Raw genomic sequence first — 14,504 nt, forward strand, 5'->3', positions numbered from 1 at the left:
GCCCACTGGGCAGACATGGTCATCGGTCAGTGCTGGCGGCTGGATATCCTGGGTCAGGGAAGCACTAGGGAGGATACTTGTGGGCTAACCACCATCTAGAGCCTTCTGAGGGGGACCCTTGCCCCCACATCCACCCACAGCCCCTTGCCCTTGCTAGCACTGCGACCCAGAGGCAGAGCCGGCAGGGGAGCCCTGGAAGATGACGCTTCCTCCAGGGTTTCCGTGGGGTGTGTTTGCCCCGGGGCCCACACACACGCTCACTTTTTCCCCACACAACCCTGCACAGGAGGTGTTTAAAGAGCGCATTGGCTACCCTCACCTGCACGAGGTTTTGCAGAGCCAAGGTCCCCCCACCCATCGGCTGCTGCAGGAGCTACTCAACATGGTGAGGGCAGGGGCATTTTGGCGTCAGGGTCCCAGAGGCGGTCAGGACTGAGGGTTTCCCTGGAAGGGGAACTCTCCACCTTGGGGACTGTGTTGGCTGTGGGCAGTACATAGTGTGACCTGTGGCCTGAGCATTTGTGTCAGTTGAACTGGGGTGAAGATTCTGGTACGTGTGAGCAAGCCCCAAGATCATCCTGGGAACACGCCATTGGGGCGGGCCAACCCAGACCAAAAGCCAAGGCTCGGGAATTAACGGTGCTCGTCCTGAACTTCCCTGAACTTTCCTGAACCTGAGATCCGCCCCGTGAGCAAGATGGGGTAGCACGTGTTGCTTTCCCATGCCGAAGGCAAATCCACTGAGGCCGGGGAGTCCCACTGTTGGCAGGGTGGCCCGTCCCATGCCAGTTGCCCAGGAACTATGCTGTTCTCTCTCCCCATAGGCTGTGGAGGGGGACCACAGCGTATGTCCACCGCCACCGATCCTGAACGAGCAGCCCGTGCTGATGCTGATGCAGTGGCTGCCGGCCCTGCCCACGGCGGAGCTGCGGCTCTTCCTCGCACAACGCCTTTGGTGGCTCTGCGACAGCTGCCCCGCCAGCCGCTCCACGTGTGTGCAGGCGGGTCTGGTGGGCTACCTGCTGGAGACGCTCAGCACGGGGGTCGCCCTGGGGGTCCGCTGCCAGGAGCAGCTGTTGGCGCTGCTGCAGGCATTGGGCCGTGTGTCTCTGCGGCCCTTGGAGCTTCGTTGCCTGCTGCGCCCCCCGCCAGGGCTGGACTTGGGGCCGGGCGGAGCGGAGGCTGGGAATGCCCGACACGCCGGTGCCATCATTCGCGCATTGTCGGGCATGGCCCGGCACCGGGGCCCTGCACGAGCTCTGCACTACTTTGACCTCACGCCCAGCATGGCCGGTATTATGGTACCCCCCGTGCAGCGATGGCCAGGACCCGGCTTCACCTTCCATGCCTGGCTCTGTCTGCACCCCATGGCTGTAGCACCTGCCCCGGCCCCCTCACGGCCACTCCAGCGGAAGCAGCTGTACAGGTGGGTAACTTCCAGGGACCGGGGCGCAGGGCCAGGGTGAGGAGAGCAGCAGGCATAACTGGCTTGGCCTCCCCCCAGCTTCTTCACCAGCAGTGGCTCAGGGTTTGAGGCTTTCTTCACGGCAGCTGGGACACTGGTGGTGGCCGTGTGCACCCGGAAGGAGTACTTGACCATGAGCTTGCCTGAAGTGTCCTTTGCCGACTCTGCCTGGGTGAGCCTCTACCCTCGTGTGGTCCAGGGGGAGTGGGTGGAGGAGGCCCCCAGTGCCAGCCCATGGCTTGATGTTGTGGCTTCTGTTCTAGCACTGCGTGGCCATTGTCCATATGCCTGGGCGCCGGCCCTTCAGCCAGAACCTGGTCCATGTCTACAAAGACGGCCATCTGGTCAAGACAGCACCCCTCCGCTGCCCCTCTCTCAGTGAGGTGTGCCAAGCAGGGTTTGGGGAGGCCTTGGGTAGCGGGAGTGTCTTGGATAGGGTGAAGCCTGCAGCCCCTGTGTCCCCACCCCCACCCCACATAGACCTCAGACTTCAGCCTCTGGGGTCTGTGCAGCCTTGGGGGTCACTGTGAGGAACCGGATGCAGGTGGAGCCCTAGGCTCTGCTGTGACCTGACCACTCCCCCAACCCTGGCCCCGCAGCCTTTCTCCTCCTGCTGTATCGGCTCCGCTGGGCACCGCACAACGACCACCACCACGGGGCTGCCTCCGCCACCAGTCCCCGCTGCCCTGGCTCACGCTCACCCCTCCCTGTCCCGCTCCCAGTCGGTCCCGGCTACCGCAGGGCTTGGCTGGGGGTCGGGGCTGGTGGCCCCCCTGCAGGAGGGCAGCATCAGCTCCACCCTTGCAGGCACACAGGACACTCGGTGGGGCAGCCCCACGTCTCTGGAGGGTGAGCTGGGAGCCGTGGTCATCTTCCACGAAGCCCTGCAGGCAGCGGCCCTGCGGGCCCTGAGCACCTTGGGTATGCATCACCTGCCACGCACCGGCCCAGCCCCACCCCAGACGCGGCTGGTTGGGGCTCATGAAGTGCCCTGGCCAGAAACTAGGGGTCCAGGAGGGGAGGAGAAGGTGTCCCTAGGCATATATGTCCTCTGATCGGATAGAGAAGAGGCGGGCTCTGGATGGGGTTTGGCCAGAGGCCCAGCCAGGCCTGAAACCCCCTGCCCACCCCCCAGGGCCCAATGAGATGGCACCCTTCAAGCCTGAGGGGGAACTACACGAGCTCAGCACCAAGCTGCTCCTCCATTACTCACCTCAGGTACTGGGTGGGAGGCAACTGGCTCGCCCCTGCCGCCGTCCCCCCCCGTGGCTCCCACACTCTGTGTGCCGCCTCCTCTCTCAACTGACCCTTGCCGCCTGCCCGCAGGCCTGTAAGAACAACATCTGCCTGGACCTGTCTCCTGGCCACAGGCTGGATGGCCGCCTGACAGGCCACAGGGTGGAGACCTGGGACGTGAAGGTGTGTGTGCCCATGCGGGCAGTGTGTGCAGGGAGTGTAAACACAGGCACGTGTGTGTGTGTGTGTGTGTGTGTGTGTGTGTGTGTGTGTGTGTGCAGGGTGGGCTGGGAGGTCTCTGGGAGACAAGCTCTAGAGAACAAAACTCCCCTGGACCCAGGTTCCCAGACTGGAAGGTCTGCTGGGGTGGAACGGGGCAGGAAGCGACAGGCAGCTGCCCTCACACGGCCAGCCCTTCCCCTAGGACGTGGTGACTTGCGTGGGAGGCATGGCTGCCCTGCTGCCCCTGCTGGAGCGAGTGGCTTCACAGCCCCAAGAGGCCGAGGCAGGTCCAGCCGAGACACATGACCTCGTGGGGCCCGAACTGACCTCTGGCCACAACACCCAGGGCCTGCTTCTCCCACTGGGCAAGTCCTCCGGTAAGCGGCCCTGGTGCCTAGGTTGGGGTGGCGAGGAAATCTTGCCATGACAAGGAGGCCAGAGTGCTTGACCGCTGGCAGGCCCTTGACACACATCTGTCCCCTTCCTGGTGGCGGGTAGAAGAGCGCATGGAGAGGAATGCAGTGGCCGCCTTTCTGCTGATGCTGCGGAACTTCCTGCAGGGCCACACGGTGAACCAGGAGAGCCTGGTGCAGTGCCAGGGGCCTGCCATCATCGGGGCCCTGCTGCGCAAGGTGGGGCAGGCGGGGAGGGGGCTGCCCTGTCTGACCAAGTGGACTGGGTGGGGGGACTAGGAAGGGGAAGCTGAGTCTGTTGAGGAGAGCCTCCTGGGAGAGATGGTGGCGTCTGAGTGGGGCCTTGCCAGGCGTGGCAGGATTTGGCTGATGGTCTGGTGGAAGCATCAGCACCTGCTGGGGCTGGAGACCTGCATAGCAGGCTGGGGGCCTTGCGCCTCAGGCAGCGGGGAGCCAGCAAAGGGTTCCGAGTAGGCAGGATGCTCGTGTCCGTCCGCCTGTGCAGGGCAGGGTGGGTACCGGGAGGCTCAGTAGTACGCAGCCAGGGCCTGCCACCTCACCCTGGCTCCTTCCACCCCAGGTCCCCAGCTGGGCCATGGACATGAATGTGCTCATGTCTGCCCAGCTGCTGATGGAGCAGGTGGCAGCGGAGGGCAGTGGGCCCCTCCTGTACTTGCTTTACCAGCATTTGCTCTTCAACTTCCACCTGTGGAGCCCCAGTGACTTTGCCGTGCGCCTGGGTAGGTGTGGGGCCTTGGATGAGGGACGCCACCGGGCAGGGTGGGGGTAGAGGTTCTGAGAAGCTCTAGCCCCGCTTCGGGTGACTTGAGGGGACCTGTCTTCCCCCGGGGCATGTGAGGGGAACATGGCCCTGTCCTGGAGGGATAGCTGAAGGGGCTCAGCTCAGCCTGGTGGCCTGAGACCTCTGGTGATGCCCGCTCAGGCCACATCCAGTACATGTCTAGCATCGTCCGGGAGCACAGACAGAAGCTGCGGAAGAAGTATGGGGTTCAGTTCATCCTGGATGCGCTGCGCACCCATTACAGGTGAGGCTGCGGGGCTGACACAGCTGCCTCTGGCCTTGCGGACGGGGTCGACCCTTCCCCCCACCCCCCTCCAGCTCACCTGCCCACTGCCCTCCCTGTTCTCTCCCCTCCGCTGCCCTGCCTTCTCCTGGCCCTGGGTGGCTGCGCTTGCCGGGACCGGCCCAGCCCACAGCGGGAGCACCCCCTAGCGGCTGACGACGTGCGCACAGTGCAGACCTCACTCCTCGGCCTGGTGCGGGAGTTCCTGGTCCGGAGCTCCGCCACTGATCACTTGCAGGTCACGCTGAGCTTTCTGGCGGCTACAGGCGATGATGGCCAGGTAGGCTGGAGGCTGTTGAGGGTGAGACTTAGGTGCGGGGTGGAGTGTGGACCGTGTTGTGGGGAGCGGCCGGCCCAGAATGAGGCTTTGTGTCACTTGCTGTGTCCCCAGGTGGCGGGTGCTCTGGACCTGCTGCTGGCACTGCTGCAGGGCTCACCAGCACAGGAGGCTCTGGCTGTCTTCCTGTTGGAGCAGGGGAACCTTGAGGTTTTGCTGGCACTGCTGGTGCAGCCAAGGTCACTGCCCCTGCTGCCTGACCGAGTCTGCAAGGTACACCCAGCCCAACCCCCTAGCATCAATTTGACATGGCCCCTGCCTGAGGGCCAGGGAGGTGTGACTTCCCCTCCTCCAATAACTCCTTCCCCAGTGATAACAAACCCCTTGTGACGCTTAGCCCCCCCCCCCCCCCCCCCCCCGCCGCCCCAGATCCTGCGCAGATTGCAGCAGAACGAGCGCTTACCTGAACGGAGTCGCCAGCGGCTCCGGCTGCGAGAATACGGTCTCCAGGGTCTCATCGCCTGCCTGCCGGAGGGGGCTGCTTCGCCCCAGCTCTGCCAGGGCCTCTACAAGCTATTCCTGGGGGCAGGTATATATCTCAGTTGGGGCCAAGAGGCAGGCCAGGCGGAAGGGTGTGATGGATTCAGGAAACAGGACAGGTGGACATAGGAAAGGTGTTGGTACAGGGGTCAAGGCTGAGCCAGCAGGGCTGGGGTCAATCCCTCAGAGTCTCTCTGGCCATCTTCCCAGATTGCCTGAACCTCTCAGATCTGTTGGCTGTGGTGCAGCTGTCCCTCCAGGCTGACCTCGGCGTCCGCCTGGACGTTTGTCGCCAGGTAAGTATGGGAAGTGAAAGCTTGCGGAAGAGGGGGCTTCTACCCTGGGGGCTTCGCTTTACCTTCCTGTGAGGAGCGCTCTCTGGAGGCCTCCCCCCATGTGAAGGCCCTAGGACGGGAGTCTGGGGGGGCAGACTGCTGGATGAGTCCCTCACTTGTTGTGCCCTGGCCCGGCAGCTTTTCCACCTCATCCACGGACAACCAGACGTAGTGCAGCTGCTGGCCCGGCAGGCCGGCTGGCAAGATGTGCTGACCCGGCTGTACGTCCTGGAGGCTGCCACAGCTGGCAGTCCCCTGCCCTTTCCCCCAGAGACACCCACATCCCCAGAGCCAGCCTTATGCAAGCCACCCACCGAATCACCTGAGTCTTCGGATGTCTTCCTGCCCTCGGAAACTCCCAGCCCCGACCCTGACAGCTTTTACCATGCTCTTTCTCCATTTTGTACACCCTTTGACCTGGGCCTGGAACGGGCCAGCGTGGGTTCGTGCAACAATGCGGGCAGTGGCAGTGGCAGTGGGACTCTTACTCCGGCCAGCCAGCCTGGCACACCTTCCCCACTGGATGGGCCCCGGCCCTTCCCTGTGGCCCATGGCCGCCATAGCTCTAGTCTCTCCAACGTGCTGGAGGACGGCAGCCTCCCGGAACCCGCCATCAGTGGGGATGATACCTCAAATACGAGCAACCCACAGGTGAGGCAGGTCCACTCTCTGCCACTGTGGCACTCTAAGGGACACCTCTGGGACACAGGGCAGGCAGTATAGACTTTCCAGAGGTGGGGTCTTGTCTGACATCAGGGCTATAGGTGCTGGTCAGCCCTGGTGCTGCGGCCTCATTGCTGTCATCTGCAGTTGTGTTCCCGGGGTAGGGGCTCCTAGAACGGGACAGACGATGCTGAGCCAGAGTGGAGGCGCCAGCCAGGCTTTGGAAAGTCCTCAAGAGAGCCTGTAGGGCAGACACTTCACAGGGCCTGTGGGCATTATAGTTCTAAGGAATCTGCCTTGTGTTTCCAGGTTTGGGCATGGGTCTCTGCTTATTCTATGGCATTCCTCCAGAGAATTCCAGTATGGTTCTTGGGCCTGAGATTGCTGTGGGGCAATTTGTGAGCCAGCTCATCTGTTCTTAGGAGTCCTTGAAACCCCAGGATTCTGTCTAGAATATTCAGGTAGTGGCTAAGGCCCCTGCGCCATTCTTCCAGGCCCCAGGGTGTCTGCTGGCTGAATGCTCTGCCTCCAGCTGTCCCTACTAGTGGTCGGCAAGGCAAGGGGTGCTCAGCAGGGATAGTGTAGGAGCCAGCGCCTCCCTCCCACCCCCGCCCACACCCCCACACCCTTTTGTGCCCACAGCAAACCCCTGAGGAGGAGTTGTGCAACCTGCTCACCAACGTGCTATTCTCGGTGGCGTGGCGGGGCGTGGAAGGCAGCGATGAGGCCGCCTGGCGGGAGCGTGGCCAGGTCTTCTCAGTGCTCACCCAGCTGGGCGCCTCAGCCACGCTGGTGCGCCCGCCAGACTGCATCAAGCGCAGGTGAGGAGACAGCTTGGCAGGGTGAGGGGCCTCTGGGACGCCTGAGGGGAAGGAAGACAGCCAGGCGGACACCTGAGTCCCTTGCCCACCCCCAGCCTCCTGGAGATGATGCTGGAGTCAGCCCTGACCGACATCAAAGAGGCCCCTGCTGGGGTCCTGGCCAGCCTCACCCAGCAGGCGCTTTGGCTGCTGCGCCTGCTGCAGGACTTCCTGTGCGCCGAGGGTCATGGTAATCAGGAGCTGTGGAGTGAGAAGGTGCGACAGCTCAGGGGCCTGTGAGGGCCACATGAGTCCACGTGTTCACAGGAGCCTGCAGGCATCCGGTGTGGGAGGTGGGCGAGTGTACATGTGCACTCACGGGTGCGTCAGAATGGTGTCTGTGTGTGCAAACCCTACCTGGCCCCCAGACTTAAACCCTACCTTGCTCCCTCCCGGTGGGCTTCTGGCCTCCTCTGGTGGCGGCTGCCTGGAATGTGTTGGGCTGTAGCTCTTCGAAGGCGTGTGCAACCTGCTGGATCGCATGGGAGCCTGGCCACACCTGGCCAATGGCACAGCAGATCTGCGAGAGATGGCACAGATTGGCCTGCGCCTGGTGCTTGGCTACATCCTGCTGGAGGACCCGCAGGTGAGCACGGGGTGGGTTGGGGTCTGGCAGCGGCAGGCGTAGGGAACCCGGGGTGTGCCTGGAATGCCACCCACACCTGCTGCCGCCCACAGCTGCACGCCCAGGCCTATGTGAAGCTGCACTCGCTCCTGCAGACAGCGGTGCCCATGCGGCGTGAGGAGGCCTGCTACGTGCTCTCCAAGCTGGAGTCGGCGCTGGCGCGGGCGCTCAACACCCCCACCTCAGAAACGCCCACCGAGGAAAGGGAGCCCTCAGCTGCAGCTGCCGCAGCCACGGAACGCTGCTCGTGGCTGGTGCCACTGGTGCGCACGCTGCTGGACCGTGCCTACGGGCCACTGGGGCTCCAGTGGGGGCTGCCTTCCCTGCCGCCCACCAACGGCAGCCCCACCTTCTTCGAGGACTTTCAGGCCTTTTGTGCCACACCTGAATGGCGCCACTTCATCGACAAGCAGGTATTTGGAGGTGGGGGCCAGGGAAGAGAAACGGGGGGCTGGGAACCCACATAGAGCATTGGTGTCCTCTCCCTGCCCAATCCTTCAGGTGCAGCCCACCATGTCGCAGTTCGAAATGGACACCTACGCGAAGAGCCACGACCTCATGTCGGGCTTCTGGAATGCCTGCTACGACACGCTCATGAGTAGCGGACAGCGGCGCCAGAGGGAGCGGGCACATAGTCGTCGGGCTTTCCAGGTGTGCAGCCCAGGGCGGGGGTGGGGAGCTGCTCCACTCCTGTGCCCAGAGGATAGCTGGTGGGACAGCGTGAAGAAACCCGACGGGACAGGAAGCCGCCGGCGGGACTGACCCATTCCTCCACCCCCACTCCCCAGGAGCTGGTGCTGGAACCAGCACAGAGACGGGCACGCCTGGAAGGGCTGCGTTACGCGGCGGCACTGAAGCAGCAGGCAGCGCAGCACTCCACGGCTCTGCTCCACTGGGGGGCGCTGTGGCGTCAGCTCTCCAGCCCCTGTGGGGCCTGGGCCCTTAGGTGGGCGGGGCTCGGGTGGAGGCCGGGAGGGGCGGGGCGGGGCTCCGGGAGGGACCTGGACAGCGAGATTGCGTTTGGGGTGAGGCCTGGGAGGAATAGGGACTTCTACAGACTTCTGTGCCCACCCATGACCACCATCCGGGACATATCTGCAGGGACCCACCGCTTCCCCGCTGGAAGTTGTCCAGTGCCGAGACATACTCGCGCATGCGTCTGAAGCTAGTGCCCAACCATCACTTCAACCCTCATTTGGAAGCTAGCGCCCTGCGAGACAACCTGGGTGAGAGAGGGTGTCCTGAGCTGGATCTGCCCAAAAGCCTTGCCCCGCCCAGCTCTCGCTGAGCACCCTTGGGCCTGTTGCAGGTGAGGCCCCCCTGACACCTACCGAGGAGGCCTCGCTACCTCTAGCAGTCACCAAGGAGGCCAAAGTCAGCACGCTGCCAGAGGAGCTTCCGGACGACCAGCTCGGCGAAGATGAGCTGGCCGCGCTGGAGACCGCGTGAGTGGGGCTTGGAGAGAGCTGACCAGGAGTGGGGGCAGGGGTCTGTGCCAGGGCTAAACACCCCGAACGGGCTGTCCAAAATCAGGTGGGGGGTTGGGGAGAGCTGTCTAGCAGAATCGAGAGTGACTCTTTCGTAACTAGACACCCCCGGGCAGGACTGAGACACACAAACCAGACCAGCATGGGGGCCCCCAGAACAGGGGGAGCCAGGGGTGGGAGTTGGTGTCATGGCCAGACATTTAGGGGCTCTGGTTTGGGGTGGGGACTGGGGTCAGTGGGCACTGGACCCCGGACAGTTCCTCCCTCTCCTCTGGGAAGCATGAGAATATGTTCCTCATGACGTGACGGCACTTGGAGAGTCTGGTCCTTGGGCTTATTCGGAAGGGGGGGGGGGGTGGTCCTAGAGCCTTGAGCCTGAACCAGGTGCTGGCCCCCAGGATGCAGGCAGCAGAACTGGACGAGCAGCATGAGAAGCTGGTGCTGTCAGCGGAGTGCCAGCTGGTCACAGTGGTGGCTGTAATCCCAGGGCTGCTGGAGATCACAACGCAGCACGTGTACTTCTACGATGGCAGCGCAGAGCGTGTGGAAACTGAGGAGGGTGTGTCCTATTGGAGCTGGTTAGAAGGGCGTCAGGGGATGGCTTGCCTCTGGCGGGGCAAGGGTGAGTGACTCCTGCCCCTGATGTCTGTCTGCACAGGCATCGGCCACGACTTCCGGCGCCCGCTCGCCCAGCTGCGTGAAGTCCACCTGCGGCGTTTCAACCTGCGCCGCTCAGCCCTTGAGCTCTTCTTCATCGATCAGGCCAACTACTTCCTCAACTTCCCGTGCAAGGTGGGCGGGACCACAGCCTCATCTCCTTGGCAGGCCCCCAGGCCCCAACCCTGCCTCATCCCACCCCACACCCAGGTACGGAACCAGGTGTACTCGTGGCTCCTGCGCCTGCGCCCCCCAGCCCAAGGCTACCTAAGCAGCCGCTCCCCCCAGGAGATGCTGCGTGCCTCTGGCCTCACCCAGGTGAGAGGCCTCAAGTGTGGGGGGCGGGCAAGGTCAGAGCCCTGCGGTTGGGAGGAGTGCCAGACAGCCCAGCTGGCTCACCTCTTGCCTGCCCCTGCCCCCCAGAAATGGGTACAGCGTGAGATATCCAACTTCGAATACTTGATGCAACTCAACACCATTGCAGGGCGGACCTACAACGACCTGTCTCAGTACCCTGTGGTGAGGGTCCACTCCTTACCTCCGCCCCTACCCCTCTGGTCTGCCAGCCCTGGTTTGCCCCAGTGTAGGTGCTGTGGGGGCGGGGCGGGGGGGGGGTGCCGCCTGACAGCTGGCTTCTGTTCCCTGCCCCTCCTCCCGACATACCCACACCCACTCTCCAGCCTCCCCCGCTGGCCTCTCTTCTCCCTGAAGGGAATCCTGTTTATGGACTGTCTGTCCTGCTTCCCTGGGGTCCCTCTAAGTGGTGTGCCCCTACCCGGGGGCTCTGCCCATCTTCCTGAGGGTGAGGGTGGGGCAGGCTGGGCAGATAAGCCATCAGGACCCTCATGCAGCTCCTTCCCTGGGTGGGCGGCCAGTTCCCCTGGGTCCTGCAGGACTACGTGTCCCCAACTTTGGACCTCAGCAACCCGGCCGTCTTCCGGGACCTGTCCAAGCCCATCGGTGTGGTGAACCCCAAGCATGCCCAGCTCGTGAGGGAGAAGTGAGCGTGTGGGCAAGACCGGGCTTGGGGGCTGGGATGGGCCAGGGCAGGGCTTCTGCTGACTCTCCCGCTACCCTTGGCTACAGGTACGAGAGCTTCGAGGACCCTGCGGGCACCATCGACAAGTTCCACTATGGCACCCACTATTCCAATGCGGCGGGCGTGATGCACTACCTCATCCGCGTGGAACCCTTCACCTCCTTGCACGTCCAGCTGCAGAGTGGCCGGTGCGGCCCGGGGGGTGGCTAGCAGGTGGTAGGGGTGAGGGTGGCTTGCTGCAGATGGGGAGAAGAGGCAGGTCCTCCAGGTATCCTGGGCCCTTCGGCTCCCTTCCTTTCCCCAGCTTCACGCTCGCCCTCCCTGTCCCCACCCTCCCCACCTCACTTTGGCCTGTGCCCCTCCCCCAGCTTTGACTGCTCCGACCGGCAGTTCCACTCAGTGGCGGCAGCCTGGCAGGCCCGCCTGGAGAGCCCCGCCGACGTGAAGGAGCTCATCCCAGAGTTCTTCTACTTCCCCGACTTCCTGGAGAACCAGAACGGTAAGAGCTGGTGCGGGGCCGGGAGGCCTGGGCACGGCGCACGCAGGCTGGGGGTGGCCAGGGAGCAGGTGACCGTGAGACAGCTGACCTCCCTGCCAGGCTTCGACCTGGGCTGCCTCCAGCTGACCAACGAGAAGGTGGGCGATGTGGTGCTGCCGCCATGGGCCAGCTCTCCTGAGGACTTCATCCAGCAGCACCGCCAGGCTCTGGTGAGGAGAGGAACACAGGCGGACAGCCAGGGTTGAGGGTCAGGGGTGGGGGTGGGGGGTCAGCCGTCCCTGGACTGACTGGCCCCATCCCCGCCCCCAGGAGTCGGAGTATGTGTCTGCCCACCTGCACGAGTGGATTGACCTCATCTTTGGCTACAAGCAGCGGGGACCGGCCGCGGAGGAGGCCCTCAATGTCTTCTATTACTGCACCTATGAGGGTGGGCATGCGCTGGACTCAAGTGGGGGCTGGGGCACAGGAGAGGAGGGCTGAGGGCAGAGGGCAGAGAGGGAGCCCTGACTGCTCTGCCTACCTGCCCAGGGGCTGTGGACCTGGACCACGTGGCGGATGAGCGGGAACGGAAGGCTCTGGAGGGCATTATCAGTAATTTTGGGCAGACTCCCTGTCAGCTGCTAAAGGTAAGGCCAGCTTGGAGATTAATGGTCAGATATGGGGTGCCTGGGTGGCTCAGTCAGTTAAGTGTCTGACTTCGGCTCTCATGGTTCATGAGTTCGAGTCCCATGTCTGGCTCTGCACTGGCAGTGCGGAACCAGCCTGGAATTCTCTCTCTCTCTCTCTGCCCCTCTCTCACTGGAACATGCGCACACAATGTTTCTCTCATTCTCTCTCTCAAACTAAATAAATAAACTTAAAAAAAAAAAAAAGAGGGGCGCCTGGGTGGCTTAGTCGGTTAAGCATCCGAGTTCAGCTCAGGTCGTGATCTCATGGTTCGTGAGTTCAAGTCTCACGTCAGGCTCTGTGCTTAAGGCTTGGAGCCTGGAGCCTGTTCAGGCTGTTCTGTGTCTCCCTCTCTCTCTGCCCCTCCTCTGCTCATGCTCTGTCTCTCTCAAAAATAAATAAACATTAAAAAAAAAAAAAAGATAATGGTCAAGGATGCTCATGCCATGGTACTGACCGGCCACTTGTCCACAGGAGCCACATCCAGCTCGGCTATCAGCCGAGGAAGCAGCCCAACGCCTTGCACGTCTGGACACTAACTCACCTAGCATATTCCAGCACCTGGACCAGCTCAAGGCCTTCTTTGCGGAGGTGAGGGGAGGCGGGGCTTCATCTTCCTACTCTGTGAAATGGGTTTAACTCCACTGTCCTTACGAACTTCTTGGGGCAGATGGAAAACCTAAATCAAGACCACTGGTGTTAGACACCTTTGGAAAAGAGGTAACAGGAAAGGAATGTGGGAGTGGGAGTGGGGCACCTTCTTTGCCAAGGCCTGGACAAGGTGTTGACTCGCCTAACCATCTCTGAAAACCTTAGGGAGACCAGAAGTAAGGGTCTTGGCCTTGGATGTTTCTTTCCTCACCTTCATGCTTACATCAGAATGCCTCCCGGCCCGACGTTTTTAGTTTATCCTGTCCTGCTGCCAGCAGGCTTGGGAATATGAAGTAACAGTAACAGGACTGGAGGACCAAGGTTGAGACCAAGCTTGAGATTCTGAAGGACCATCCTTGTCCGTCCCTGCATCTCACTTACTTTCTGAGATGCCCTCCTGAAAGCCCACTGATCTCTCTTGACTGTTTCTCAGAGGGACCTCTGCCTCTATGATGCCTAGTCTGTGGCCACTGGGGGTTGAGAGGAGAGGAAAGAATGGCAGCCCAGGCTGTAGGTACGGGAGTGGGGCACCCGGCTGACCACGCAAGCATAGCTAGCCTGGTACTCTTACTCTGTAGGTCATCAGTGATGGCGTGCCCCTGGTACTGGCCCTGGTTCCCCACCGGCAGTCCCACTCCTTCATCATCCAGGGCTCCTCAGACCTGTTGGTAAGTGCACCAGGCAGAGCCCATCTTAGCTGCACCCCTCACTGACTCCGCCCCACACCCACCTCTGCCCCCTCTTGCCCACAGGTGACCGTGAGTGCCAGTGGGCTGCTGGGCACCCACAGCTGGTTGCCCTACGACCGTAACATAAACAACTACTTCAGCTTCAGCAAAGACCCCACCATAGGCAACCCCAAGTAGGACACAGGGATGTGGGCAGGGGTGGGCTCTAAATACCCTGTCCCCTGACTCGTCTTCCCACCCAGCCAGAGCGTGGGCCGGTGGCGGGGTCTGGCCTAGGTCTCTGAGGGCCTGGGTCTTCTTGGCCTGGCCTCACCTGTCATCCCCCTCACTGGGTCAGGATGCAGCGACTGCTGAGTGGCCCGTGGGTGCCAGGCAGTGGTGTGAGTGGGCAAGCCCTGGCAGTGACCCCCGACGGAAAGCTGCTGTTCAGTGGTGGCCACTGGGATGGCAGTCTGCGAGTGACCTCACTATCCCGGGGCAAGCTGTTGAAGCAACTCAACCGCCACCTTGGTATGGGCAGCCTTGGAGGTGGGGTGGTACGGGTGGGGGTAGCTGGCCAGGGGGGGTGTGACTACTCTGTTCCATTTGTACCCTCCCCTCCCCATGCAGATATAGTGACCTGCCTTGCATTGGACACCTGCGGCATCTACCTCATCTCAGGCTCCCGGGACACCACGTGCATGGTGTGGCGGCTCCTGCAGGAGGTATGCTGGGTGGGCAGCCCCGTGGGGCCCCCGTAAGTCCAGACCTGCCCTTCTCTCTGCTACCGTGAGCAAGGCTGGGGCTCCACGACCCTCCAGCTCTCTGGCTTTGGACGAGGCCATCACTTTCCTGAGCCTTAGCCTTCTCACTCAGGGGCCAGGGTAGTGAGATGTCCCCAGTTCTGAGCCAGCCCTGGCTCCCTACAGGGCGGTCTCTCGGTGGGACTGGCATCAAAGCCCGTGCAGATCCTCTACGGGCATGAGGCTGCAGTGAGCTGTGTGGCCATCAGCACTGAACTCGACATGGCTGTGTCTGGATCTGAGGTGTGTGTGCGCCTGTGCCCAGGGGAGGCCAAGTTTGCTAGGCAATGCCCCTGGAGATTAGAGACCCCTG

At 62.5% G+C, this 14,504-nt stretch overlaps 1 protein-coding gene across 8 annotated transcripts in view; it reads left to right on the forward strand.

Annotated features, from left to right (window-relative positions):
- The window catches only part of NBEAL2 (neurobeachin like 2), a 29,710-nt gene that overhangs the window by 13,839 nt on the left and 1,367 nt on the right, over nucleotides 1-14,504 (forward strand). For 5 of the 8 annotated variants that reach the window (XM_047848762.1, XM_047848755.1, XM_047848758.1 and 2 more), the window contains 39 exons: nucleotides 287-385; nucleotides 825-1,426; nucleotides 1,505-1,637; nucleotides 1,729-1,848; nucleotides 2,065-2,386; nucleotides 2,601-2,683; nucleotides 2,792-2,884; nucleotides 3,126-3,300; nucleotides 3,422-3,555; nucleotides 3,917-4,076; nucleotides 4,280-4,382; nucleotides 4,548-4,701; nucleotides 4,813-4,971; nucleotides 5,128-5,287; nucleotides 5,449-5,534; nucleotides 5,712-6,224; nucleotides 6,879-7,057; nucleotides 7,153-7,312; nucleotides 7,545-7,682; nucleotides 7,775-8,134; nucleotides 8,223-8,372; nucleotides 8,510-8,667; nucleotides 8,823-8,947; nucleotides 9,031-9,166; nucleotides 9,607-9,767; nucleotides 9,867-10,183; nucleotides 10,289-10,384; nucleotides 10,741-10,865; nucleotides 10,952-11,092; nucleotides 11,273-11,403; nucleotides 11,503-11,612; nucleotides 11,713-11,830; nucleotides 11,932-12,029; nucleotides 12,544-12,660; nucleotides 13,299-13,388; nucleotides 13,473-13,582; nucleotides 13,747-13,919; nucleotides 14,019-14,113; nucleotides 14,318-14,434. In XM_047848762.1, the coding sequence (XP_047704718.1) occupies nucleotides 287-385; nucleotides 825-1,426; nucleotides 1,505-1,637; nucleotides 1,729-1,848; nucleotides 2,065-2,386; nucleotides 2,601-2,683; nucleotides 2,792-2,884; nucleotides 3,126-3,300; nucleotides 3,422-3,555; nucleotides 3,917-4,076; nucleotides 4,280-4,382; nucleotides 4,548-4,701; nucleotides 4,813-4,971; nucleotides 5,128-5,287; nucleotides 5,449-5,534; nucleotides 5,712-6,224; nucleotides 6,879-7,057; nucleotides 7,153-7,312; nucleotides 7,545-7,682; nucleotides 7,775-8,134; nucleotides 8,223-8,372; nucleotides 8,510-8,667; nucleotides 8,823-8,947; nucleotides 9,031-9,166; nucleotides 9,607-9,767; nucleotides 9,867-10,183; nucleotides 10,289-10,384; nucleotides 10,741-10,865; nucleotides 10,952-11,092; nucleotides 11,273-11,403; nucleotides 11,503-11,612; nucleotides 11,713-11,830; nucleotides 11,932-12,029; nucleotides 12,544-12,660; nucleotides 13,299-13,388; nucleotides 13,473-13,582; nucleotides 13,747-13,919; nucleotides 14,019-14,113; nucleotides 14,318-14,434 (6,501 nt within the window). The remainder of the gene's footprint in view (nucleotides 1-286; nucleotides 386-824; nucleotides 1,427-1,504; nucleotides 1,638-1,728; nucleotides 1,849-2,064; nucleotides 2,387-2,600; nucleotides 2,684-2,791; nucleotides 2,885-3,125; nucleotides 3,301-3,421; nucleotides 3,556-3,916; nucleotides 4,077-4,279; nucleotides 4,383-4,547; nucleotides 4,702-4,812; nucleotides 4,972-5,127; nucleotides 5,288-5,448; nucleotides 5,535-5,711; nucleotides 6,225-6,878; nucleotides 7,058-7,152; nucleotides 7,313-7,544; nucleotides 7,683-7,774; nucleotides 8,135-8,222; nucleotides 8,373-8,509; nucleotides 8,668-8,822; nucleotides 8,948-9,030; nucleotides 9,167-9,606; nucleotides 9,768-9,866; nucleotides 10,184-10,288; nucleotides 10,385-10,740; nucleotides 10,866-10,951; nucleotides 11,093-11,272; nucleotides 11,404-11,502; nucleotides 11,613-11,712; nucleotides 11,831-11,931; nucleotides 12,030-12,543; nucleotides 12,661-13,298; nucleotides 13,389-13,472; nucleotides 13,583-13,746; nucleotides 13,920-14,018; nucleotides 14,114-14,317; nucleotides 14,435-14,504) is intronic. The other 3 variants (XM_047848759.1, XM_047848761.1, XM_047848757.1) reach the window with 2 other exon arrangements.

This window comes from Prionailurus viverrinus, chromosome A2 (assembly GCF_022837055.1).
Source record: "Prionailurus viverrinus isolate Anna chromosome A2, UM_Priviv_1.0, whole genome shotgun sequence".
NCBI classification, from domain to species: Eukaryota; Metazoa; Chordata; class Mammalia; order Carnivora; family Felidae; genus Prionailurus; species Prionailurus viverrinus.